This window comes from Myotis lucifugus, unplaced genomic scaffold (assembly GCF_000147115.1).
Source record: "Myotis lucifugus unplaced genomic scaffold, Myoluc2.0 scaffold_84, whole genome shotgun sequence".
NCBI lineage: Eukaryota > Metazoa > Chordata > Mammalia > Chiroptera > Vespertilionidae > Myotis > Myotis lucifugus.
In genome coordinates this window covers 3,912,230-3,938,425 of record NW_005871132.1, presented here as the reverse complement: position 1 = coordinate 3,938,425, position 26,196 = coordinate 3,912,230, and the positions used below count along the sequence as shown (strand labels likewise).

Here is a 26,196-nt window from a genome sequence, read left to right as displayed (position 1 = left end):
ATTAAAGTTTATATTCAATATTACTTTGTATTAGTTTCAGGTGTACAACATAGTGGTTAGACAGTCATATACTTTACAAAGTGGTCCACCTGATATTCCAAGTACCAACCTGGCATCATACAGTTATTACAATGTTATTGACTATATTCCCTATGCTTTACTTGACATTCCCATGACTATTTTGTACTACCAATTTATACTACTCAAACCTTCACCTTTTTCACCTAGTCCCCCAACCCTCCTCCATTCTGACAACCATCAGTCTTTTCTTGGTATCTATGAGTCTGTTTCTATTTTGTTTGTTTGTTTTGCTCTTTACATCCCACATATAAGTGAAATCATGTAATATTTGTCTTTCTCTGTCTTACCAGGCTGTTGTAAATGGTAAGATTTCATGCATTGTTATCGCTGAGTAATATTCCATTGTATATCTGTAACACCACTTTTTTATCCACTCGTCTGTTGATGGGCACTTGGGTTGTTTCCATATCTTGGTAATGAGCATAAGGGTGTATATATTTTTTTGAGTTAGTGTTTTGGGTTTCTTCAGATATATACCCTGAAGTGGAATTACTGGGTCATAAAATAATTCAATTTTTAATTTTTTGAGGAACTTCTATACTGTGTTCCATAGTTGCTGCACCAATCTACATTCCCATCAACAGTGCACAAGGGTTCCCTTTCTCCACATTCTTGCCAACATTTGTTGTTTGTTGATTTGTTGATAACAGCCACTCTAACAGGTATGGGGTGACATCTGATTGTGGTTTTAATTTGCATTTTCTGATGATTAGTGACATTGAACATTTTTTTCATATGTTCTATTCAGATTCTCTGCCCATTTTTTCATTGGATTGTTTGTTTTGTTGGCGTTGAGTTATATGAGTTCTTTATAAATTTTTATAGTAACCCCTTATTGAATGTATCATTGGCAAATATTTTTTCTTTCAGTAGGTTATCTTTTTGTTTTGTTGATGGTATGTTTAGATTTGTAAGAAATTACCAAACTGTTTTCCAAAGTATCATTTTTCATTCCCACCAGCAATGTATAAGAGTTCCTGTTACTCCACTCCTCACCAGCATTTGGTATTGTGAGTGTTCTGGATTTGGGCCATTGAAATAGGCATATACTTAATGTCTCATTTCAATTTACATTTTCCTGATGACATATGATTTAGAGCATCTTTTTATATGCATATTTGTCATCTGTATATCTTCTTTGGTAAGATGTTTGTTAAGATCTTTGGCACATTTTTAAAATTGTTTTTTTAATTGTTGAGTTTTAAGAGTTCTTTATATATTTTGGATAACTGTTCTTTACCAGTGTGTCTTTTGCAAATATTTTCTCCCAGTCTATGGCTTGTCTTCTTACTTCCTTGTCATTGTCTTTCACAAAGCAGTTTTTTAATTTTAATTATGTCCAGGCTTATCAATTATTTCTTTCATGGATTGCATCTAAAAAGATCGCCATACCTAAGGTCATCTAGGTTTTCTCCTTCACTATCTTAAAGGATATATATATATATATCTCCTAACCCAATGATATTTTTTTCTTCATTTTTTTAAGAGAGAGTGGAAGGGAGGGAGGAGGGGTGAAGAGAGAGAGAGAGAAATATTGATGTGAGAGAAACACATCAATTGGTTGCCTTCTGCATGCACCCTGACTGGCGCCAGGGGTCGAACCCACGATCCTTTGGTCCAAGGGCCAACACTCTAACCACTGAGAAAACCAACCAGGGCAAGGAGTTTTATAGTTTTGCATTTTATGTTTTAGTCTATGATCTATTTTGAGTTAATTTTTGTAAAAGGTATAATGTCTATATCTAGATTCGTTTTTGTTTTGCATATGGATGTCCAGTTGTTCCAGTACTATTTGTTGAAAGTCTAACTTCTCTCCATTATATTGCCTTTGCTCCTTTGTCAAGGATTAGTTGACTATATTTATGGGGTCTATTTCTGGGCTCTCTATTCTGTTTCATTGATCTATTTGTCTATTCTTTCACTGCATTGTCTTAATTACTGTAACTTTATAGCAAGTCTTAAAGCCAAGTAGCATCAGTCTTCCAACTTTATGTTGGCTACTTTTTCAGTATTGTGTTGGCTGAGGGTCTTTTGCCTCTCCATATAAACTTTAGAATCAAGTGTCCATATCCAAAAAATTACTTGCTGGGATTTTGATTTTGATTGCATTCCATCTATGGATCAATCTGGGAAGAACTGACATCATGACAATATTGAGTCTTCCTATCCATGAGCGTATAATATATCTCCATTTATTTTGTTCCTCTATGGTTTACTTAATCAGGATTTTCCTTATATAGATTTTGTGTATTTTTAAAAGTTATACCTGAGTATTTCTTTGTTGGAGTTGCTAATATAAATGTATTATATTTTAATTGCAAATTTTAGTTGTTCATGGTTGGTATGTAGGAAAGCAATAGACTTTTGTATATAATCTTATATTCTGCAACCTCACTATAATCACTTATTAGTTTCAAGAGTATGCATATCAATTCTTTTGGATTTTCTACACAGACCATCATGTTATCTGTAAACAAAGACAATTTTATATCTTCCTTTCCAGTCTGTGTACCTTTTGTTTCCTTTTCTTGCCTTATGGCATTAGCAAGGACTTCCTGTGCAATGTTGAAAAGAATGATGAGAGGAGCCCTCCTTACCTTGTACCTGATCATAGTGGGAAAGATTCAAGTTTCTTACCATTAGGCATGATGTTAGCTGTAGGGTTTTGGTAAATTGTCTTTATCAAGTTTAGAATGTTCCCCTCTATTTCTGGTTTACTAAGTTTTTTTTTGTTTTCTTTTTTTTTAAATCATGAATAGATGTTGGATTTGGTCAAATGCTTTTTTTTCTGTATCTATTGAAAAGATCCTGCGGTTTTATTTTTTTTAGTCTGTTGATGGATTACATTAATTGATTTTCAAATGTTGAACCAGCCTTTCATACTTCAGATAAATCCTACTTGGTCGTGGTGTATAATTCTTTTTATACATTGTTGGATTCAATTTGCTAATATTTAGTTGAGGATTTTTGACACTATGTTTTTGAGAGATATTGGTCTATAGTTTTCTTTCTTATAATATCTTTGTCTGATTTTGTATTAGAGTAATGCTGTCCTCTTAGAATGAGTTAGAAATTATTCCCTGTGATTTTATTCTCTGAAAGAGTTTGTAGAGAATTGATACATATTTTTTCCCTTAAATGTTTCGCAGAATTCGCCAATGAACCCATCAGGGCCTGGTGTTTTCTGTTTTGGAAGATTATTAATTATTGATTCAATTTCTTTAATAAATATAGGCCTACTCATACCATATGTTTCTTCTTGTGTGAGTTTTGGAAGATTGTGTCTTTCCAAAAATTGTTCTATTTCATCTAGATTTTCAAATTTGTGAGCATAGAGTTGTTCATAGTATTCTTTTATTATTCTTTTAATTTCCATGGGATCTGTAGAGATGTCCCCTCTTTCATTTGTGATCTTATTAATTTGTATCCCCCCTTTTTTTATTAGCTTGGCTAGAGGCTTAGTGACTTATTGACCTTTTCAAAGAACCAGCTTTTGTTTTATTGAATTTCTCTATTAATTTGCTGTTTTCAATTTTATTTATTTTTTCTCTAATTTTTTTTTCTTCAGCTTACTTTAAATTTAATTTGCTCTTCTTTTCTAGTTTCCTAAGGTGGAAACTTAGATTACTGAATCTTACTTTTTCTTTCTTCTTTTCTAATATGCATTTAATGCTGTAAGTTTTTCCTTAAGCACTGCTTTTACTGCATCTCAAAATTTTTGATAAGTTATGTTCTTGATATTTCTTAATTTCTCTTCTCTATTTCCATTTATTTATCTCCTGGTTCTGCATTCTGAGTAACTACTTTGGATTTATATTAAGTTCACTAATTCTCCCTTCAGCTGGCTTTAGTAATTATTTAAGCTAACTATTAAGTATTTAACTTTCTATCAGATATTTTCATTTCTGGAAGTTTCCCTTGGTTCTATTTTAAATTTCCTGATTCTTTTTCCATAATGTCCTGTTTCTTTCATTTTTTAAAATTTATTTTTATTGATTTGAGAGAGAGAAACATTGATTTGTAGTTTCACTTACTTATGCATTCATTGGTTGTTTCTTATATGTGACCTGACAAAAGATCAAACCCACAACCTTGGCATTATCAGGACAACACCTCTAACCAACTGAGCTACCTAGCTATGGCCTGTTGCTTTTATTATATCTCTCCCCCACCACCACCCCACCGCTTCTTTAAGCTCTTTAATCATTTTTTAAAAATATTTATTTTATATTGTTATATTATTTGCAGTTCTTGGGGGTGCCAATTCTTCTATTTGGTTATTTTATTTTCCTCATGGTTATTTATTTTGTTGAGGGTTGTGATTTTTGTGAATTTATTTCAGTGGGGGAGAGATATTTGTTTTATGAGAATTTCATGGGCTGTGGTTTGATTAAGTTTCCCATACAGAGAAATCTTGCCTTTATTTTCTGGCTGAATTTTAGAAGTCTTAATAGTAAAGGACCATTTAAAATATATTTTTCACTATAAATTCGATTTAAATAGATGTAGATCTATTTAGTCTTTCATTTAAAAAAAATTTTTTTAGTCAGTTATGATATACTTAGAGGCCTGATGCATGAAATTTGTGCATATATAGGCTCTACTTCATACCAAGGGGCTCGGCCCTCGCAGCCCTGACCTCACAGCCCCGGCTTCATCCGGAAGGTTGTCCAGACAGTCGTTCTGCTGTCTGGTCTAATTAGCATATTAGCTCTTTATTATATAGGATGGTGTTTTCAAGGAAGTTTTACATTTATCTATATTGTCAAATTTATTTACATAAATTTATTTATATTCTTCCTAACCTCTGCAATATCTGTAGTGATGTGCTCACTTTCATTTCATATTATTAATCTGTTTTTTTCTCTTTTTAATTGATTATTCTTGCTATAAGTTTATCAGTTTCTTTTCAAAAAACTAACTTTTCAAAAAATATTTTTTTAAAAATATATTTTATTGATTTTTTACAGAGAAGAAGGGAGAGAGATAGAGAGTTAGAAACATCGATGAGAGAGAAACATCGATCAGCTGCCTCCTGCACATCTCCTATTGGGGATGTGCCCGCAACCCAGGTACATGCCCTTGACCGGAATCAAACCTGGGACCTTTCAGTCCACATGCCGACGCTCTATCCACTGAGCCAAACCGGTTTCGGCTCAAAAAGTATTTTTATTAAATTTATTGGCATGACATTAGTTAATAAGATTATGTAGGTTCCAAGTGTACATTTCTATGGTTCATGATCTGTATATTACATTGTGTGCCCATCACCCAAAGGCAAGTCATCTTCTGTCACCATGTATTTGACCCCCTTTACTACTCCCACCCCCTTTCCCTCTTGTCTGTGTCTATGAGTCTTTGCTTGTTTGCAAAGAACTAATGTTCAACTTTTCTCATTTTCTTTATTGTTCACTTGTCTTTAAAATTGCATTGATTTCTGCTTTTATCTATTTTTTCTTCAATTTAAAGTGAGTTTAGTTTGTTCCTTTTCTAGCTTCTAAAGGAATAGACTCAGGTAATTGATTTTTAAGCCTTTATTTCCTGTATGTGCACTTGAAACTATATATTTCTCTCTAAATACTGCTTTTGCTGCATTTCACAATGTCATGTGTGTTTAAATTTTCACTCATTTTCTTTATGATTTTTTCATTGACCCAAGAGTCAAAGAAGACTCTTCATGTTTCAAGTATTGGGGGGAATTTTCTAGATAATTTTATTATTAATTTAATTCTATTGTGATCAGAGAATATGGCATCTACTATTTCAGTCTTTTGAATGTATTAAAAACTTATGGATCAGCATATGATCTAGGTGAGTGTACCAATGTACATTAAAAAATGTATATTTTGCAGTTTGGATCTATAGTGTTCTGTAATTGTCAACTGGGTCTTGTTGATAATGTAATTTAGACCTATAATTTTAGATTCTTTTGTCTAAATTTCTGTCAATTCATGAGAGAAAGGTGTTAACATTTTCAACTATGATAGAATTTGTCTCTTTTTCTTTCTGCTTGTCAGTTTTTGCTTCATGAATTTTGATTCTGTTAATAAGATTATGCCAGCATTCATATTCCTGATGAATGATGAATTATTTTCTTATTATTGTACTAGAGGCCCAGTGCACGGATTCGTGCACCAGTGGGGTCCCTCAGCCTGCCCTGCATGGATCAGGCCGAAACTGGCTCTCTGACATCCCCCAAGGGGTCCTGGGTTGTGAGAGGGTGCAGGCCAGGCTGAGGGATCCCACCGGTGCACAATTGGGGCCAAGGAGGGACCGTGGGATGGGTCCAGGGTGTGTCTGGCCCATCTCGCCCAGTCCTCATCAGCTGGACCCCAGCAGCAAGCTAACCAATGGGTCAGAGCATCTGCTCCCTGGTGGTCAGTATGCGTAATAGCGACTAGTCAAATGGTCAAACGAACAGTCGAACACTTAGCATATTAGGCTTTTATTATATAGGACTAGAGGCCCAGTACACAGATTCGTGCACCGGTGGAGTCCCTCATCCTGGCCTGTGCCCTCTCTCAATCGGGAACCCTCAGGGGATGTCTTATAGCCAGTTTCAGCCTGATCGCCACAGACCTGATCCAGACAGGAGGGAGCCCAATCCTGTGCGTTGAGTTTCTGTCCCCTGTTGGCCAGTGCACGTCACTCAGTCATTTGGTCATTTGGTTGCTTACGCTTATATATATATATATATATATTGTCTCTCTTATCTCTTATAATGCATTTTGTCTTGAGGTCGACTTTGCTTGCCTAATATTCGTGACATCTTTCTGATGCTTACTCTTTCTGTGGTATATATTCTCTTAGATAAGTATTTAAATTAATTTCTCAGCTTAGAATTCACATATAAGCAGTGTACAATTAGATATTTGTGTTCCGTACACTCAGGTGTGAGACTGTAGTTTCCAAGTCTCTCAGGTAAATTTCCCCCCTATAGTTTGTTGCTGAATAAACTACAAGCCCCCTCACCATTTCCCTGGACAAGTGAATTGAATTTTTTTAAAACTCTTTTATAGCAGTGGGCAGAGATTCATTTCCTGCTCGTCAGCCCTCTGTTTATTTCTAGAAATCAGACCCTCAGATCCTAGATTCTAAACCTAAGCAATAAGTTTGGGACTTAAAACACCCTTGAGTTTTCTGTGCCATCAGCTCATAAGTACCCTCAATCTACTGCTTTGATTTATCTATTTGTTTTTGTAGCCAGGAATTTTTTTTAGCTTCACTATTAACAACAACAACAAAAATTGTTATATTTTAGCTGACATTTCTAAATTTTTTATGGAAATAGGAAAAGGCAGACATTTCATGTAGATATGCCTTCCCCATCCCCCGCCCCCCTAAGCTTCTCCTTATACTCTTTGTACTTTTCCCTTCCTTGAAGAGGGGAGAAAATTGAAATGATCATCTCATCTTGGCAGGGAAGTAAGAGAGAGAAGATAAAAACAGTGAACAAAAGATGGCTTAGAACACTGTTTCTCTTTAATTCATCTATATTTGAGCCTTGCTCTCTTCCCAGACCCCAGTCACCCATTCTTCTTGACTTTTCTCTTCAATGGCTCTTTCCTGTGGGCTGAGAGTGGGCTCTTATCACTGCTCCTTCCATCGCAGATTACTCTCATGGCTTTGGTGGCCGTTATGGAGTAGAAAAGGATAAACGGGACAAGGCAGCCCTGGGATATGACTACAAAGGAGAAACAGAGAAACACGAATCCCAGAGAGGTAAGTCGGAACTGGAGAGGAGGGAGGTCACAGAGTACCATAGAGCCTTAGCCCTTCCTCTCTGTTCTTATTTATTTTTAATGTTTTTATTGATTTTAGAGAGAGAGGAAGGGGGAGAGGGAGAGAAATAGAAACATCTATGAGGTAGAAACATCGACATTGATCAGCTGTCTCCTGCACACCCCTACTAAAGATCAAACCTGGAACCTGGGCATGTGCCCTGACTGAGAATTGAACTGGTGACCTCTTGGTGCATGAGTTGATGCTCAACCACTGAGCCACACCTGCTGGACCATCTTTCCTTTCTGGAAGCTGACACAGAGGACCCAGAATATAGAGGGGCAGATGTGCAGTGGAGGTGGTGGGTGAAAAACAATGTGTATGTGTGTGAGGGTCATGGAGGTAAACCAAAAGTGGTGGAGAGCGAAACTGTAAGATTAGGGGCAGGACAGAAAAGGGAGGCTTAGGAGAAGGGACCGCTGAGAAAAGGATGAAGACAGACAGGATGGTGATGATAGGAGTGTGATTTGCCTATGATTCCTACCGGCCCCTCTGCCTCACAGAGGATAGAGAGGTCTCCTTCCTCTCTGAGATGCATAGGGGATGGCTGGAGGGCTGTCCTTATTTTCTTCTGTTTCTTCCTTATCATCTCCCCCTTTTCTTTTTATGTTTTCCAATTCTCAGCTTTCTCTTCTCCATTCTCTTCTAAGTTTCTTCTTCCAATCCTTTTGCTGCTCTTCCCGTCTTCGCCTCTCTCTCTCCTCTGATTCTCATACTTCCTCATCCTCCTCTCTGTCTTCTGGTCTTTCTTCCCCCTGATCCCTCTTCGCACCCATGTCCAGCATTTTAACTCCTGTATGACTCTTAGACCTTTCTGTCCTGCAGATTATGCCAAGGGCTTTGGTGGTCAGTATGGAATCCAGAAGGACCGAGTGGATAAGGTAAAGTACCAGAGTACCAATGTCTTGAGAATAGTTTCCCAAACTGCCCTGGACATGCATGGAGAAGAGAAGCAAAGCTGGAAAAAAGGTAGAAAAAGCTAGGTGTACTGGGCTGTCCTCCTGGTGTCCTGCACTCCCCACGGACTGCCCTCAGCACCTAATGAGCATGTCTTCTGAAGCCTGAGCTTTAACTGAGGAGAGGGAAGGGAGCCAGAGAGAGGCAAAGAGACAGATAAAGATGATGTTTAAAGTTTCATTGATTGCTTGGCATTCTTTATCCCAATCTGCAGTCTTTTCCCACTCCATGGCACTGATCTCCCCTGCACCAGTTCCTCTTCATGCATTACCCAGGGCCTTGCTGCATTCCATGCAACTGGATTTGGAGATGTGGGATTCTAGGTACACTGCACATTAAAAAAGGGAGCTGAGCCCACCAGTTTAGAACTTCTTTCCCCTTTTCTCTGCCACAAAACGACAGTATTAGAATACCCTGTCCAACTGTTGAGGATCAAATGGTTAGGATACGTCCTACAGTGGCCTTAATCCCTAATATTGCTTTCTGAGTAACTACCACTTCCTTACCACCACCACCACCCTCATACTCCCCCCCGCCCCCCGCCACACACACCTACTGTTCTTCTGCAGAGTGCTGTTGGCTTCAATGAAATGGAGGCTCCAACCACAGCTTATAAGAAGACGACACCCATAGAGGCTGGTGAGTGTTAACAATTCCCTTTCTCTATGCTCCTCAACTGCTTCTCCTTTCTCACTCTTTCTTCTCCCCAGACTACCTCCTCCTTGCCTTCAACTACCTAGATTAGCTGAGGGACACTTGGCCCCTATCCTCATATTCCCAGGTTCTTTCTCCTAGAAAAATTAGATTAAGAGGATAGAGACAGATGTCTCTTTTTCCTTAAAATGCTACACTTCCATCCCCTTTCCCGACCCAAGAGAGCCCTAATTCTTCTTGCCTCTGTCTATAGCTTCTAGTGGTGCCCGTGGACTGAAGGCAAAATTTGAGTCCATGGCTGAGGAGAAGAAGAAGAGAGAAGAAGAAGAAAAAGCACAGCAGATAGCTAAGAAGCAACAGGAGAGAAAGGCCCTGGTAAAGATAAGCCACGAGGCTCAGCCACCAGCAACCACTGTGGAAGAGCCAGTGGTGCCGGCCCCATTGCCCAAGAAAATCTCCTCACAGGTGAGTGCTTGGTGCTCTGGGATCCATATCCAGGACCCCTGCCCAAACAGGAGCCTAAAGGTTCCAAATCTTTGGTAGAAAATAAGGCACAGGCTTCCCCTGTGTTAAGCAAATTCTATGTAAGTGCTGTCCCTGCCTTCAGGAAAATTTCATTCTGTTATTGGGCCTCATATATACAAGAATGTTAGAAAAATGGGCAAGATTTACACAGTATAATAGAAACCTGGCGGGCATAGCTCAGTTGAGCATTGATCTATGAACTGAGAGGTCACAGGTTTGATTCCAGGTCCGGGCACATGCCTGGGTTGCGGAAAGACAGGTCACCAGCTGTAAGCCCAGTGGTCGGCAAACTGCGGCTCTCGAGCCACATGTGGCTCTTTGGCCCCTTGAGTGTGGCTCTTCCACAAAATACCGACTTCTGCGCATGGGCCATGAAGTTTCAATCGCACTGTATGTGTGCCCCCGCATGTGGTATTTTGTGGAAGAGCCACACTCAAGGGGCCAAAAGAGCCGAATGTGGCTCACGAGCCTCAGTTTGCCGACCACTGTAATAGCCAATCATTGCTGCAGGAACTGAGAGGAAAGAGCCACCACTACAGATTGGAGCCCATCTTGATGGATGAGTTGGATTTGGATTGGCAGAGGTAGGAGGGGGTGTTGCAAGTCAGTATAAGAGAGAAAATGGAGGCTTGCTTGCTTACTGGAGAGATGCTTCATTCTCCGTAGGTCTGGCCTCCACCAGGGAGTTGCTCTTCGCCAGAGCCTGAGCCTGAGCCTGTGAGAACCAGCAGGGGACATCCATTGCCTTCCTTGCCCTCAAGGCAAGAACCCCCAGAGGTAAGCAGAGCCCCAATGATTCTCTGTCCCTTCCCCATCTCCTCATGTCCTAGGAAGATGGGCCATAGAGTATGACCAACCATCCTGGTTTGTCTGAGACTGTCCTGATCTCAATACTGATAGTCCTGCCCAGCCGGTGTGGCTCTGTGGTTGAGTGTCGACCTATGAACCAGGAGGTCACTGTTTGATTCTCAGTCAGGGCACATGCCTGGTTTGCAGGCTCTATCTCCAGTAGGGGGCATGCAGGAGCCAGCCAATCTATGTTTCTCTCCCATTATTGATGTTTCTATCTCTCACTCCCTCTTCTTCCTCTCTGAAATCAATATATAGATAATTAAAAGAGTCACTTCTTTTAAGAAGAAAAAAAAATTTATAGTCCTACATTCTGGGACACAACCCAGTTCTGGGAAGACAAAGAGAGCTGGTCACCCTAGCTGTGGTATTCCCAATAATATGCTTTTGCTTCAACGTTTTCTTGGTCTTCCAAGGAATCTGCTTCCAACTTCCCTTTCTTCAAACCTTTTATATTCCCCTCCTATCATCTGTTTTGAGTGGGTGGGTAGATGTGGAGGTTGAGGAATGAAGAATGGATGAGTGACTGTGTATCCTAGGAGAGGCTGTTAAATGGAAGCAAGGGTAGAGGGTAGAAGTGGTAGGATGGTGATGGATGTGGTCTTAGCAGTCCTCCAATGGAAGGTTTTGGAGCGGCAGCTCCTGGTGAATTCAAATTACCCTGTTCCACACTGTCTGTCCTCAGGATGATGAGGAGGCCCCAGCTTTGCCCCCCAGGACTCTGGAAGGCCTCCAGGTAGAGAAAGAGCCAGTGTATGAAGCAGAGCCTATATATGAAGCAGAGCCTGAGCCTGAGCCTGAGCCTGAGCCTGAGCCTGAGCTGGAGCCAGAGCCAGAGCCTGAGAATGACTATGAGGATGTTGCGCATATGGACAGAAATGAGCAAGATGATGAACTAGAAGGGGACTATGAGGATGTGCTGGAACCTGAAGATGCCTCATTTCCCTCCTCCGTGGCTGGTGAGTGGTAGAAGGGAGAATCAGCTCCTGAATTTGGTCAGGTCTTGGGGCGGGGGGAGGGGGGGGTGTAAAAGGAAGCATTGCCCCATTACCCAGAAGAACCTATTTGTTTTGCATGTTGGTGAGACCATGTTTATGTTTCTGATAATGCAGGATCATCAGGCTGTCCGGCTGGGGCTGGGATCTCAGCGAGAGCCCTGTATGATTACCAAGGAGGTAAGTTGGGAGTGACCTGAGGGGTCTGGTGTCTGAAGGTCCTTGAAACAAGAGAGAGGGATGAATTCTGAGGGTCACAGAAGTGTCCAGACTTGGCATCAAGAAGACCAGGGCTATTTCTCTTCCTGAGGTTTAGAGTGGGTATAGGGATAAAGAGATTCCTGTTTAACCATCCTAATATCCTGTCAATTTCCTCTCCAGAGGGAAGTGATGAGATTTCCTTTGACCCAGATGACATCATCACCGACATTGAGATGGTGGACGAGGGCTGGTGGCGGGGACGTTGCCACGGTCACTTTGGACTCTTCCCTGCAAATTATGTCAATCTTCTCCAGTAAATGGCCCAGATTGTATTCTGCACTGTGACTTCCCATGATCAAAGTGGCTCGGCCTCCACTTCCTCCCATCTGCTGCAAGTGTCTAATAGGATGTCATGAGTTGCCTGAGGTTCTAGATAGATTTCTCTCTCCTCCTCCATTAGGGTTTGGGGCAGAGATAGCATGAAGGTGAACTCTCCTTCAGTGTCCTCTCTATCCTGTGTGAGCTCATAGACGTGTATCTTGTTGCCCCACCTCCTTCCCCATGAGTGTTCCTTCTAACACCTCAAGCTCTGCCTTCTGCTTTTGTGAGCTCTGAGCTTCCTGGTTTGCTTACCTAGGAAGGTATGTCTAGACTGCCTGGTTGACCTGGTTGTGCTGTTTGCTTATTTTCCTTCCCTGCAGAGATACCTTTTCTCTGCTCAGTCTTAAAATTGGAAATAAAGTGGGACTATGTTTCACCTCTAGGCTGAAGTACATAATACTTTTTATGCATCTCTCAATGGCCTTGACTCTCATGGCTCCAATTCTCCTTCCCCGCTTCAGGCATATCCAGAAGATTCCCTCCTACCACTGACCATCCTCCTGTGCCCTGATGTCTAGCTTTTTCCTTAGGCTATACTTAAACCCAGTCCTAACAGATCAGCCTGGGGAATGGTGGTAAGGTGGGGAACAGGAGGCCAGGTAGAACTTCTACTGGCTTCAGCAGTTGTCAGTCCGCAGGCCGACGCTCTATCCACTGAGCCAAACCTCTTCTAGGAGATGAAGATTCTTGAAGAAGCAGCACAAATTAGAGATTAGGAAGGAGGAAAAGGGATATTTGGCAACAAAAAAAAGACAAAAGCTAAAGGAACACAGGCTTCAATAAAGTGATAGAGGATTTAGTCAGAGACAGTGTCCTCTACTCAAGAAAGTTCCAATTTCTTTGTAGCTGGATGACTGAAATTGATGGCCAAGTAAGTGGGTAGATGGGAAAAAACTCATGAAGCTTCTGTGTGGTTCATGGATGAATATGATATGAAAAACAGTGAAGACATTTAGACAGCCAGTGATGGGCAACAAGCAAATCACTAGCAAAGGATGGGGATGAGGAGAATGAGGACAGGGCATGGTGGGTTTATCCTAGCCCAGGCCATTGTGCTCCTGAAGGCCAGAGATAGGAGATGTGAGGCAAAATCAGAACAAAATCTAAATCAAAGCCAGAGATTTGGTTGGTGTAGGGAATCTTGTTAGTAAGACATAGAAGTCTGTGCTGTAACCAGTATCAGAAGTTGGGCCCAACTTTCAAAGATGAAGAAGAGAGTGGCAGCTAGGATTAGTGACTGAGATCCCCAGATGCTCCAGGACTTCCTAAAGCTGTGAGCTGCCCACATGCCGGGAGCACTATGTCCCTCAGGCTTATTCCCTAGCTTTTCTTTAAGACACACACTCCTTTGTTTTCACAATGACTTCTATGCCAGTGAATCACAAATCTGTCTCTAGTCCTACCTTACAAGATTCACCCAGTTAGCCTTTCAGAGTGCAAAGCAGCTTTTATTTCTGCTTATAGAGACATTGGGATTTCCAGTACACAAAGGTAAGCCATCATAGATATACACAACCCCCTTCTTCATTTCAGTTTTATTTGCCATCACACACAGATCAGAATTTTACAGTGGTTTTCTGGTTACATCTCTAAGTCCCTCCTTGCTTTTTTCACTTTTCCCTTTATTTTAAGACAGAAACTTCTTTTCCAGACCCCTGTGCTATTAAAGCAACAATTCTACAGAACTGCCTCAGTTCTCCAGACCTCTCCCTCCACTTTGGCTGATTTCTACTCTGAACTGATTATCTTGGTGGTGATACTCATCAAGGGCTCTCCTCATAGACATCTTCCATACAGGCTCCTATTCCTGGGTACACTGTCCCTTTCCACTCCCCTCAGTGCTTCTTAGTCTGAAGCCATGTCTAACTGTCTTGCCTCTGTCAGATAACGCTTGCTGCCCATGCTACTCAATACAGCCTTATCGCACTAACCAAATCATCTTCTGCCTAATTCAGTCTCATAAAAGGTTTTCCTTTTGCTCCAACTGCCCTCTCACCATAAAATGTGCTTGTTTGTATAAACCAGTGCATATACTGCGGTATCCTGCTTTTCTGCAATATGTACAATTAGATATCTTACAAAATGTGTTTGACGATGTTGATCGATTCAATATTGCTGTGAAGGCAGCAACAAGGAAAGTAAAGTATGACAGAAACTGTGCAGCCCACAGAGCAGTGTGGCACTGTCCTGATTGCTCCCTGAGCCTGCCTGCCCCCACCCACCCAGATTGCAAAGGGAAAGCCCTCTGCTCTCTTCCGTTCTCTATACTTCTCTCCCATCTAACAGTAGCCCCTAATTTGTATCTCCCTTGGCTCCCCTTTCTTTTCTTCTAGTAAAATGAAAGACCCAGAATGGACTTTAGGAGCTTTCTTTTTTCATATAAGGACTTGAGCCAAAATACATGGAACTGATAACTGAAGAAATCTTCCTTCTCCTCCCCCTCCCACTTTAGTGTTTAGTTGTTTCAAGTTACTCATCTTCACTAAATAAAATCTTAGCTCACACTCTGTATTTTTAGAAAATGTTGCCTTATATATAAATGTGCAATATAAACCAAACCATAAGAATGAGTTACATAACCGAATAGGTCCAAGTGGCATATTCTAATGAAAAGATGAGCATACTTCTGTTCTGGGACTTGCTCAAATGCTTCTTGACTCTTCTCAGAGGTGCCACCTACTTCATCTACACCAGCTTCAGACCATGTTCAGAGAGAGATCCAGGCAACAACAAGCATCCAGATCAACTAGCCTCATTTTTGTTGTTGTTGTTGGCTAAATTCTTTGTTCTCTACTTGCCCACAGTGTCTGACTTCCTTTCCCTTCTTTCTCACTTGTTTGAGGGCTGCTAGGACTGAGAAAATGGCACCAATTACAGTGAGAGGGATGTAAACACAAGATAAATAGCTTAACTTTCCTGGCTTCAGCTACACTGGGAGAGAGCTGAAGGAATCTGCTTTTGAACATGACCCCAGGGCATACAGGCACACCAAACAAACCAGCTCCACTTAATTCGATTCACAAGTTAATATCTCCATGTGTCTAGAACAGTGATGGCGAACCTATGACATCTTCCATCCAGGAAGATTACCTTATCTATGATGGCTTACTCGTGTCAGAGGTGTCACGCGAACTCATTTTTTTGGTTGATTTTTCTTTGTTAAATGGCATTTAAATATATAAAATAAATATCAAAAATATGTTTACTTTGAATTTATATTAGTTCACACAAACACTCCATCCATGCTTTTGTTCCGGCCCTCCGGTCCAGTTTAAGAACCCATTGTGGCCCTCGAGTCAAAAAGTTTGCCCACCCCTGGTCTAGAACCTACGTAGTAAATACGGAGTTGATGAAGTCATCACCGTTGTAGATAACTATGTGTGAGAGAAGAATTTGCTGTACTAAACAGCTGATCCTAACTTACTGCCACTGGTATGTCATCTTTTATGTCATCTTTTAGTCAACCAGGAGTGACTCAGAGGATATTTAACAATGTCTGGAGACAGTTTTGGTTGTTACAGCTGTGGGTGTACTATGGCTAGAGGCTAAGGATGCTGGAAGATGTCATATGACACACAGGACAGTCCCTCATGACAAAGATTTATTTAGTGCACAATGTCAGCAGTTCCCAGAAACCCTGCTTTAGGGGAAGTCAGTTTCAATTGTGTATTTTTCTTTTAGTTTTGTTCTCATGAGTTTCACTGTGTGTTACCCAAAACTAGCAGTGTCACCCATTTTTGACACCTGAAGACGACCAATAATATGTAGGAACAATGACAGGGAACCACTATTGTTCCGTGACTTCCTTCCTAAGATCCCTGAGTTACTCAGGTTGGTGTCTAGGACCTGGTGACTGGTGCCGCAGGACCTGCAGTGGGTGCTGGTGCTGGGCTATGCAATGTTCTTCATAATCCGGACCTATCTTTTCAGAAGAAAAGAACCTTGACTCTTAAGTCATTATTAAAATGTTTAGATGTAGGCTTGAGGCTTTTTGCCCTAATTTTCTCCATGAATGTTGTGTCTTATGGGCTCTTCATTTTTCAAGGTTTTCTTATATGTTGCCAAGATTCTGCACAACAAACTCTCTGACCTAATTTCTGCCTTTTATCCTTTGGTTTGTGGTCTCTTCAAGGCGACTGTGCTCAGCCAAGGTCTCTATTCTGTAGGGCTGTGTTCGGACTGTCTTGGCTTAGGGGCAGTGGGGCAACTAACAACAGCCCTGGGCTTGAATGTCAAGACAACCTCAGCCCCAGAATCTTCAAACGGTGAGCCCTTCACCATGGAGGACCAGCACCGTAGTCCACATCCCTGTATTGCCTGCCCCACAAATCTGAACGTGCTTATAAACTGACCTCCCATCCCCAATAAAAGCACAGGCCTACACTGGTTATGGAATTCATTGCTCTCTCATTTCTAAGAAATGGGGCTTATCTTCCTCAATGACCTCGTTACCTACTTTCTCTTCAACCTGATTTATCTTAGAAATAAAAAAGGAAAGGAAGTAAGTCATCAATATGGTACTATAGCAATTGTACAAGGCAGGGCTTAGGGAATTCTTAGACCTCGAAGGACAATGCATGTTCTAATACACCCAGATAAGCCTATATGCAGTTTACAGAGGGAAGTTCCCCAAGCCACGCTCTGTCCTACTTTCAGTAACTCCGAGGAGAAATTCAAGAATGATGGTATCTGAATCTTTAGTTGGTTTGTCTTCCTTGTGGTCTGGCTCTAAAGGTGGTGACCAAGCTCTCTCGGGCCTGCTCCTGGGGCTGACACATGCTGGTCAAAAGAATTGGGTCAGTCTTGTGCTCTACAACATTGAAAGGACATGTCTTCAGGTGCTCGGACATGGAGGTGACTTCATTAAATTCCCAGCTGTTGATCTTAGAGAAGAGGCTGCTGAATTGCCAGATCTGTTGGGAAAGACAGAAGCTCAAAAGTGAACATTGGGGCAGTACCCTCAGGCTAGCTTTATTTGAAGGATGTAAGGAAATGCCTTTCTGTTTTTCCTGGTCTCAGCTTCCAGGGGGTGGTTAGTGGCTGCTGCAGACACTTAGTTTCTTCTCTAGCACCCAATTCCTAGTTCCTCCTTCCAACTGATAATCTTCCTAGCCAGTCATGCAGTTGTGCTGGAATGACTAATATTAATCTGCATATTGACCCCCATCACCACTAACACACACACACACACACACACACACACACACACACACACACCAGTTCCAGAATAGGCAGGTAGTTCAAATCAGTACAATTAGTTTCAATGAGACTCAACTCCAGAACTTTTTTTTTTTAGATATTAAGAAACAGATTCTTTTTTCCCCTCTGCACTTGAACTGGGAAACAGCAGTTTTAGGAGTTGCTAGCAGCCACCAGGAGCCACCAAGGGAACCCTATGTCTCAGAATGGAGCCATTATTAAGAAAGTAGAGATTTAAAAAGGAAAGAAAAACATCATTTGGGGGCATTTTCTTGAGCTGCTAGATCAAGCCTTACCTGAAGCTATTCCCTTTGGACTTTTTAGTTATTTGGGGGCCAATGAATTCCCTTTATTGTTTATGTCACTTTAAGTTGGTATTCTGGTGTTTGAAACTAAAAGTATTATAACATATAAGAAAGCTTAGAACAGAAATCTTAGTAGAAATCTAGGTGTCTGGTACTCAAACATCCTCTGGCCTTTCTACCTAAAACGTGGTGTCAAAGTCCCTAGTTTTAAAATCTGGCTACGTGAGTAGGCATAACCTGGTACCATTTCAATCTGACCACTTCACCCCCAGTTTATTGCCATTGTTCCTATGTAAGAAAAGTGCTTTCTAGAATCTTAGAACAATTTCCCTTTTACTTTAAAGAGCCATTTTAACTCCAGAAAGAGAATTTAGTTGGAGTTAAAGGATGCTCCAACTAAATTCTCTTTTTTTCTTTCTGCAAGGAAATTAGTTTACCCCAAATGATATCCAAGAATGGGCAGTAATCATTTAATTGAGAACAAACATGGGCCAAAAAATAATTGGATTTCTAGTAAGTAAATTAAATTATTTGCATCTGATTTTACAGAGGAAGATAGTAGGCAATTCTAGAGTATACAATTCCCAAAGGGCAGGACTTTAGTCTCATTCGTGCTTATTTCTAGCACGAATTGAGTGGCAGTCAGTGTTTATTTAACACATGTATGTAGGCATGGGTATATAGGAAGAAAGAATCTCAATTTTTTGAAGAAGACTTCTCAGGGAATAAATAATAGTAAATATACACAATGTTTTAGACATATTTAATAAACATAGATGTAAACAACTCTAACTCCCCAATGCCAGTTTGCACACACCCACATATTGGGAAGAAACTCAACTGTGAAATTATGAAATTATTCACCTCAATGGACACATAAATTTGTGGCTCATATTTCCAACATATTTACCATGAGAAAGTATGCTAAGGTCATTTTGGATACGATGAACTAGGAGTTTCACTTCTGTATGGTACAAGAAGTGAAAGTAAGGTGATAGAAGTTATAATACAGTTAAGCAAGTATAAACTGACTGGTGGGGGGAAAGGAACACATTTGATATATACAGCAGGTTTTTTGGGGTTTTTTTTTTTGAAAACTTCAATAAGCATTTGAACTAGGAGAAGTCATGGAGCAAATTATTTAAGAAATTATTTATCTTCAAAGTGCCTTAACAAAGGCATACATTGTTTAAAATATAGTTGACATGGGACTGAGGGGAATTTGTTGGCTACTGTGTCAATCAGAGTCCAGGCAGGAAACAGATGGCACATTCAAATGGGGTCATTTGAAGGGTATTTTTTAAAGAAATAATATACAAATTGTGGACATGGTTTAGGAAAGCCACAAGAAATAGTGCAGTACCCAGACTTGAAAGGGAAGAAGAAGGGACATCATTGGACCAGAATGAGTCATTGTGTGGAAAGAGCCATCTGACATAACCACCTACAGCGGAGAGACATTTCCACTAGGAAGTGTCAGGGAGGGAGAATGCATGCAGGGAGGAAGCCAGAAGAATAGAAATGTCAACCTCACTCTTCTCCCTCCCTCCAGCCTGTCTCCTGCTGATACACGCCCATTAGGTTAACCTAACTGGAAGCTGAAATGCAAGGGAACCAGTTGAGGCAATCTATAGAGATAAGCCTCCTGTGGGGGGATGGGGAGCAGGCAGATCTTGGTGGAGAAGGTTGGGGAATGGATCGTGTGAGCACACAGAAGATATCCAGGACATATACATAGAGATAAACAGGCACTGCCATTTGTATTGCCATTAATATGTTTATCAGTCTGTCTTCCCTGGTGGACTGACCTTGAGCTCAGGAATTATGTCTTATTCCCAGTAACTTAGTAGAATCCCAGTGTCTAGTACAGTGTTTGTCACATAAAAGGCTCTTAAATATTTATTGAATGAATGAATGAGTAGTATACTTGCCTCTTTGTGGACTCTCCAGGAGGTGCCTCCATGGGAATACTTCTTCTTCTTCCATTGCAGGAGGACCATCCCTCTCTCTTGTAACAAAGTGGCACAGATATTCCTCATCAGCACAGACACCTGGGAGAGCTGGGACAGGCTGATGCTGTCCAAGAACCCAGCAATGTATTGCAAAATCTCCAAGGGCAGGCTGGTTAGAGAGTTCTGGCCTTTCCCTCTAGGGCCTGAGAGATGGTTGTTCTTCCTTCCCTCATTCAGCTCTGAAGCAACCTCCGGCTTGATGGCAAAGGTCTTGAGCTCTTGACTATAGATCAATTTTGCCTTTTGCCCTGGGGGACGGAAATGGTTTTGAATAAATGTACATCCCAAGTAGGCGAGGGGGCACCGATGCTGGAACCAGCCATCGAGACATGACTGAATGTCTGTGTGGACATTCTTGAAATGCAGGGGGAATTCATCCCTCCTGAAGAATTTGTTGCAGGTGAAAGTGAAGGCAGAGCTGCTCTTGTTGTGTCTCCTGGTCACACACTCACTGTGGAGTTCCACATGGAGCCCCTCTGGGTTGGCAGTGGTTAGGAGGTCAGCCAGCACTGTTCCAGAGGAAAACTGTTCTGGCTCAAAATTGTATGTCTGGGTAGCAAAATCCATGAATAGCCCGTCAATGCTCCTGGATTCAGAGATGACGTGACCTTTGAGTTCTCTTTCCAAAGCACACAGGAGGGTGGTCTTGATGAGATCTGATTTGGGCAGGTCCTCCACAGTGATCCCTAAGTCTGAAGTGTCTACTGCCTTGTGTTCACTTGGCTTACAACTCAACATGGCATCTCCAACACGAGCCCGCTTCCCACAGTAGCTCACAGGAACTTTGAAGGTATATACAGTCTTCACTTCCTGAGCCTCTAGGTTGCCATAAACAAAGTCTTTCTCCTTAGGCGTGCAAGCAGGCATCTGGCCAAAGTGGATAAGCATCCTCCCATTGTGCACCAGATACATATTATAGTCCTTTGCATCCACAGCCGATTTCAGTCTCTCCAGAACACCATCCTGCCAAGGGGCAAGCCCTGTTGTTTCCATAGCTGCATGATAGTCCTGCTGTCTCTGGTTCTCTTGTGATTCTATCTCTTCGGCACTGGCCTCTCCTATCATGTTATTGGTGATGGAAATCTGTTCTTTCCCTGGGCCATTACTGCTCTTGTTCTCACAGCTCGCTGATGAGTTTGTTAAAGCAAAGGCTGCATGCTCTTTGCTGAAAATATTTTCCCACTTGCTAAACTTTTCCAGGTCCATCCCTTCTTTGGTTTTGGCCAACACCTGGAGTTCTTCTTGACTCAGTTCTGCCATCTCTTCTTTAGTGGCCAACTGGGAGCTATGTGGCACTAAACCAGCATTTGCTCCACCCACTGCTCCTCCCATTTCTTCCCAGCTGGCTTCACCATTCATAGTAGGTTCCTCCTCCGTGGGCTCTCTAGTTTCTGGGAAAAGTTCTACCATCTTCAAAGATCTGAAAAGGACCTTCTGGTCCTGGAGGGCCAGGGCTGTGTCCAAACACTCCTCACTGGGGGTCTCTTTCATGATGTTCTTATGAAGGGGTGTTTCGGAGTCCACATTTGGCCAGCGGTTCCACTCCATGGAGCAGCAGACCACGCTGGCGGGACACACCTGCAGGTGCTTGGCCAGCTTGTGGCGGGACATGGAAAGGGGGCAGCCATATTCAGAGTTGAGGCATGGAACCTGCTCTAAAGGGCAGAGGAGCTCATGCTCTGCCTCTTTGCACATGTGGAAGGTGGCACCACAGGACAGGTGGCAGTTTATCATCATGCAGGAGACATTGGGCTCCACGGGAATGTGGCAGTGACGGTTGAAGCATCTCTCACAATGCCTGTGCTGTCCTGGTGGAGGCCTGCGTGCCTTGCCCTGGAGAAACCAAAGGCCAAGGGGAAGAGAAGACAAATGACTGCTGGGAGAGAAGCTCTATGTGTGACTGTGACTGTGTTTTTAATGACTTATTTTCTGTTTATACGTGCTTCTTATAGGAACCTTGGAAAGTATAAAACATCATAGAGAAAAAAGCAAAAAAATCACTCATAATCCCACAATCCAGAAATAATAACTATACCGCTCTTTTCCGTATGTTCATTTTATGTATATAATAGAGGTGTTTAGAATAGGAAAAAAACCAGTGCTAAATGCAATGATGTTCAATGTTGACAATTATTATTTTTAAGTTGTGGATTATGGGTGATCTATAGTACACAGTTAATACTGTGAATGCAATTTTGCATCCTGATTTTTAACTTGCTATTATAACATGAGACTAGGCTGTTTTATTAATTCTTCTCTACAAACTTTCTTCATAATGGCAGTGTAGATTCCAGAATGAAAGTGCTGTCATTCATTTAACCAGCTACCACCAGGGGACATGCTGGGAGGACAGGGCCATGTCTGGTGTTGTCTACATCTGCATCTCTAGCACCTGTCACTGGGCTTGGACCATTGTAGGTACTCAATAATACACTGAATGGAGAAATTGTTAGTCACTTACATTATTGCTGCGTTTTTTTGCTTTTTTTATTTTTAAAGGTTTACTAAAAATCTTTGCTCACAAATCTTTCTTAGCTCTCTGCTTTTCTCCTGCTCCATATCCATTTCTTCCAGGTTCTGCTCTAGCAGCCCTGGTTTGGCAAAAAGCCAATAAAGATTATCAAACCATAAGGACAAGTATGCCAGCTGCTTAGGCTACAGGCTAAATAAAGCCAGACCTGGACCCCTAATATGTAAAGATCCAAGAAGAACTTAATACTTACCATAGCTTCCGAATTTCTTCTTGCTTTGTAACTCTAGGGGAAAATATAAAAATACAAATATGAATGATTAGTAAGAATTTTGGTTATCTATATTAACAAGGGCCAAAGGGACTTCACATACTCTCTCTAATTTAATTCCTTCCACCACCCCAAAGGTCATTGCCCCATTTTATAGTCAAGGAAATGGAAGCCAGAGAAGTTAAATAGCTTGTCCAAGGTTGTCTAGCAGCTAAGTGATGGAATCAGGTTCCAACCCAGGCCACCCTAATCTATGCTCTTTTCAACTGACCCACACTGCCCTCTGATGGGGCCTTCTTGCCAACCATTCGGTGTGTAACTTATGCTTCTTGTAACTTTTTTCCACTACCTACCAACAATTATCCTGACATTCCACTTCGACACTATCCAAACCTGCTGAACATACACACATCTGGTACTTGTAACTAGCCTTCTCATGAAACTGGGGCTTCGTGTCTACGTAGAGGGTTGCCTAACATCTGGCTTAATCTGGGCAGTGCACGGGTGAAATATCTGTCACGTGTCACTCACTGGTGTATTCAGCTGTGCTGTGGCTAGAGCAGAGCCAAACCCCTAAGGCCCCAGAAGCAGTGGGGACTGTGGCAAACAGAAGTTACCCTGCCTTCAGGGGCATGTAGCTTTTGGGCTCTTGTCAGTTGGTCCCAGGTGGGAATGTGTTTCCAGATCTTCTGATTTGCCCAGAGAAATGAGGGGTGCAGATTTTTGAGTGGTGGTATAGTGTAGTGGTTACGAGGCAGATAGCATGGAATTTCACCCTGGCACTAGAAGTCATAGCTATGAGACTTTGGGAAAGTTACTTAACCTCTTTATTCATCAGTTTCCCCATCTGTAAAGGGACGAAAATAATAGTACCTACCAATTGTGAGGAACAAATTAATTAAATACAGTACCTGAAACTCTTAGGATAGTACATGTCCAATAGGAAGTTACCTATACATGTTTGCTATTGTAAGTATTTTATATTTTATTATGTTACAAACATTTTATTACATAATATGTCAAGATAAAAATTCTTGAAATTTTAAATGTTGGGAACTAATTTTTTTAAAACCTCTATTTGGACCAAGGAAAAACATGTATGCAGCCTACATAGATCTGTGGTTGCCACTTTGCAACACCTGGCCTAGAGAATTAGTAGCATAATTTCAGTACTGTGTCAGCCTGGGAAGGAGTTAGCACCCAAAAGTCATGTTAGTTGCAAGACGAGGAGACCTCAGTTCTTGTCTTCTTGAAGGAAAGATTTCAATCAAGAGACAAAATGTAGAAAAACAAGCAAGAATTTATTGGCCTCAGCAAAAACACACCTAGGACAGTGAAACTGGGAAGGACATAGAACAGTGATGGCGAACCTTTTGAAAAACCCTAACTTAACTCTGGTGCCATGTCACATATAGAAATTTTTTGATATTTGCAACCATAGTAAAACAAAGACTTATATTTTTGATATTTATTTTATATATTTAAATGCCATTTAACAAAGAAAAATCAACCAAAAAAATGAGTTCGCGTGTCACCTCTGACACGCGTGACATAGGTTCGCCATCACTGGCATAGAAGAAGTAGCAAGGGAACCCAGGCTGGGCTGCTTTGGCTCACTGGGAAGTCAAAGAAAAGGGGGCCTTCGAGACAGGTTCAGGGGGTTAGACCAGGATGAGCTGCTGCTGCCTATTGCTCCCTTGGTTTCAAGTCTCATGGGGTTCCTTAGAGGTTAAGGGATATATGCCTGTGTGTGTGTGGGGGGGGAAGGGAATGGCCTGGGCTTGCTCCCTGGAGGGAGAGTGCCCTGGGACCTCCATTTTCAGGGGTTTTAAAGGCTGGGTGTTTAGAAGAAGTGTTAGGGGAAGATCAATAGAAAATTCATCAGCTTTATGCTGATGTGCCAGGATGAGATTTATTCTCTTAATTTGTCTGTCCTTGGGTGTGGTTGGCAAATGGCACTTAATTGAATTTCTGTTTCTGTCTCCCCGAGTAGGGTGATTTAAGCTATTTATCCTCTAATTGCGGAGGAGAAGTAGAAAGCATTTACTCTGAAGTGTCCTTGGTTTAGGAAAGACAGGATTTACTTGGTGGCTGCAAACTGCTATTTAACTATCTGTCTTAGTTTCCCTATTCCACTTGTCTTGGAATTTTCCTAACTTCTTACTATGCTATAACAGTCAGAAGAAATGCAGTATTTAAAATTTTTATTTTTTTAGGATTTGCCAATTCATTGTGGGTGAATTTTCCTTCAACTTTAAAATTGTTTTTTCAAATATACAGAAAGACTCTATACTAATAAAAGCCTATGTGGTCATCATGCCCTCATGCCGTGATGCCCTCATGCCCTCACACCATAACAATCCATTATCAGGAGGCTGTGTGCGCAGCAGGCACATGCGGGTGGGTGGGGACTTGATGCTGCATGCGCAGCACGGAGGCAGGTCCTGGCAGCGCCACATGGCGACGCCAGGGGCAGGACCCCCAGCTCCGGCCTACCTCTTTGGGGCAATCCATCAAGGAGCCCCGGATGGGTGGGCGGGGCCTACCTCTTTGGGGAGATCGATTGTGGGGCTCCCGCACTGTGAGAGGGCACAGGCCAGGCTGGAGAACCAAGCCCACCCAGTGCATGAATTTTGTGCACTGAGCCTCTAGTATATACAATAAACACCCAAGTATACTCCACCTAGATTCAATAATTGTTAACATTTGCCAGTTTTGCTTCCTCTCTCTCTCTCCATACACACACAATCACATATTTCTGGCCAAAGCTCTTGGAAATAAGTTGCTGATATCATTTCACATCATCCCTAAGTATCTCAGCATATATTTTCTAATAATAAAGACATCCTTTGTAATTGTAATAACATAATTTTACCTAAGAAAACAAAATAATTTTTAAACATCACCAGATATCCCCAAAATGTCATATATATTTTTATATATATCCCCAAAATGTCATATATATATTTTTTAAATGTTTGAACCAGGATCCCTTTAAGGTCAATTTATTACATTTTATTAGTGTTTTTAGTCTCTTTAATCTGGGAAAGTTCCCCTCAACTTTTTCAGAAAAGACAGATTTAAATTTTAAGGTAATTATATTCTGGTTCTTTTAGGTATTCATTTGTGCATCCATTTATTCAACAAACATTTGTTGATTACCTACTATGTGCCAATAAGTGAGCATAAGGGTCACCTGGACTGCTTGTTAAAGTGGTTGTTAAACACTGTTGCTCATTAGAATCAGTGTTTGTTAAATTATAGATCTGCATTGTTCAATATGGTAGCCACCAGTCACATGTGGCTATTTAAATTTAAATTGATAAAAATTAAATATAATTAATAATTTAGTGCCTTAGGAATACTAAATACATTTCAAGTGCTCAGTAGCCACATATGGTTAGTAGCTACTCTATTGGACAACACAGAATAGAGCATTTCCATCTTCATAGAAAGTTCTATTGAACAATACTGCTATAGATGCTGTCTATACCCCTGACGTGAGTGAGAGGTG

General features: G+C 41.3%; 2 protein-coding genes across 2 annotated transcripts in view; one reads left to right on the top strand and one right to left on the bottom strand.

Moving 5' to 3' along the window:
• The window catches only part of HCLS1 (hematopoietic cell-specific Lyn substrate 1), a 30,031-nt gene extending 17,230 nt beyond the window's left edge, over positions 1-12,801 (top strand). Inside the window, exons 7-14 of the mRNA XM_006090936.3 lie at positions 7,693-7,803; positions 8,689-8,744; positions 9,390-9,459; positions 9,728-9,939; positions 10,666-10,776; positions 11,534-11,807; positions 11,961-12,023; positions 12,225-12,801. Of these exons, the coding sequence (XP_006090998.1) occupies positions 7,693-7,803; positions 8,689-8,744; positions 9,390-9,459; positions 9,728-9,939; positions 10,666-10,776; positions 11,534-11,807; positions 11,961-12,023; positions 12,225-12,361 (1,034 nt within the window). The 3' untranslated portion in view covers positions 12,362-12,801. The remainder of the gene's footprint in view (positions 1-7,692; positions 7,804-8,688; positions 8,745-9,389; positions 9,460-9,727; positions 9,940-10,665; positions 10,777-11,533; positions 11,808-11,960; positions 12,024-12,224) is intronic.
• A 3,639-nt stretch (positions 12,802-16,440) lies between these two features.
• Positions 16,441-22,691, bottom strand: FBXO40 (F-box protein 40). The gene is made up of 3 exons (XM_023755781.1): positions 22,665-22,691; positions 19,861-21,774; positions 16,441-17,338 (listed from the first exon to the last, which is right to left on the bottom strand). The coding sequence occupies exons 1-3, from the start codon at positions 22,665-22,667 to the stop codon at positions 17,123-17,125; spliced, it is 2,133 nt and encodes a 710-aa protein (XP_023611549.1). The 5' UTR covers positions 22,668-22,691; the 3' UTR covers positions 16,441-17,122.
• Positions 22,692-26,196: the final 3,505 nt, after the last annotated feature.

What these genes read in the sequence shown, in the direction of transcription:
- FBXO40 (XM_023755781.1), bottom strand. An exon ending in CCTGGAGAGTCCACAAAGAG is followed by an intron (nt 17,339 to 19,860) that starts GCAAGTATACTA and finishes CTTTCCCAACAG; the next exon opens with ATCTGGCAATTCAGCAGCCT.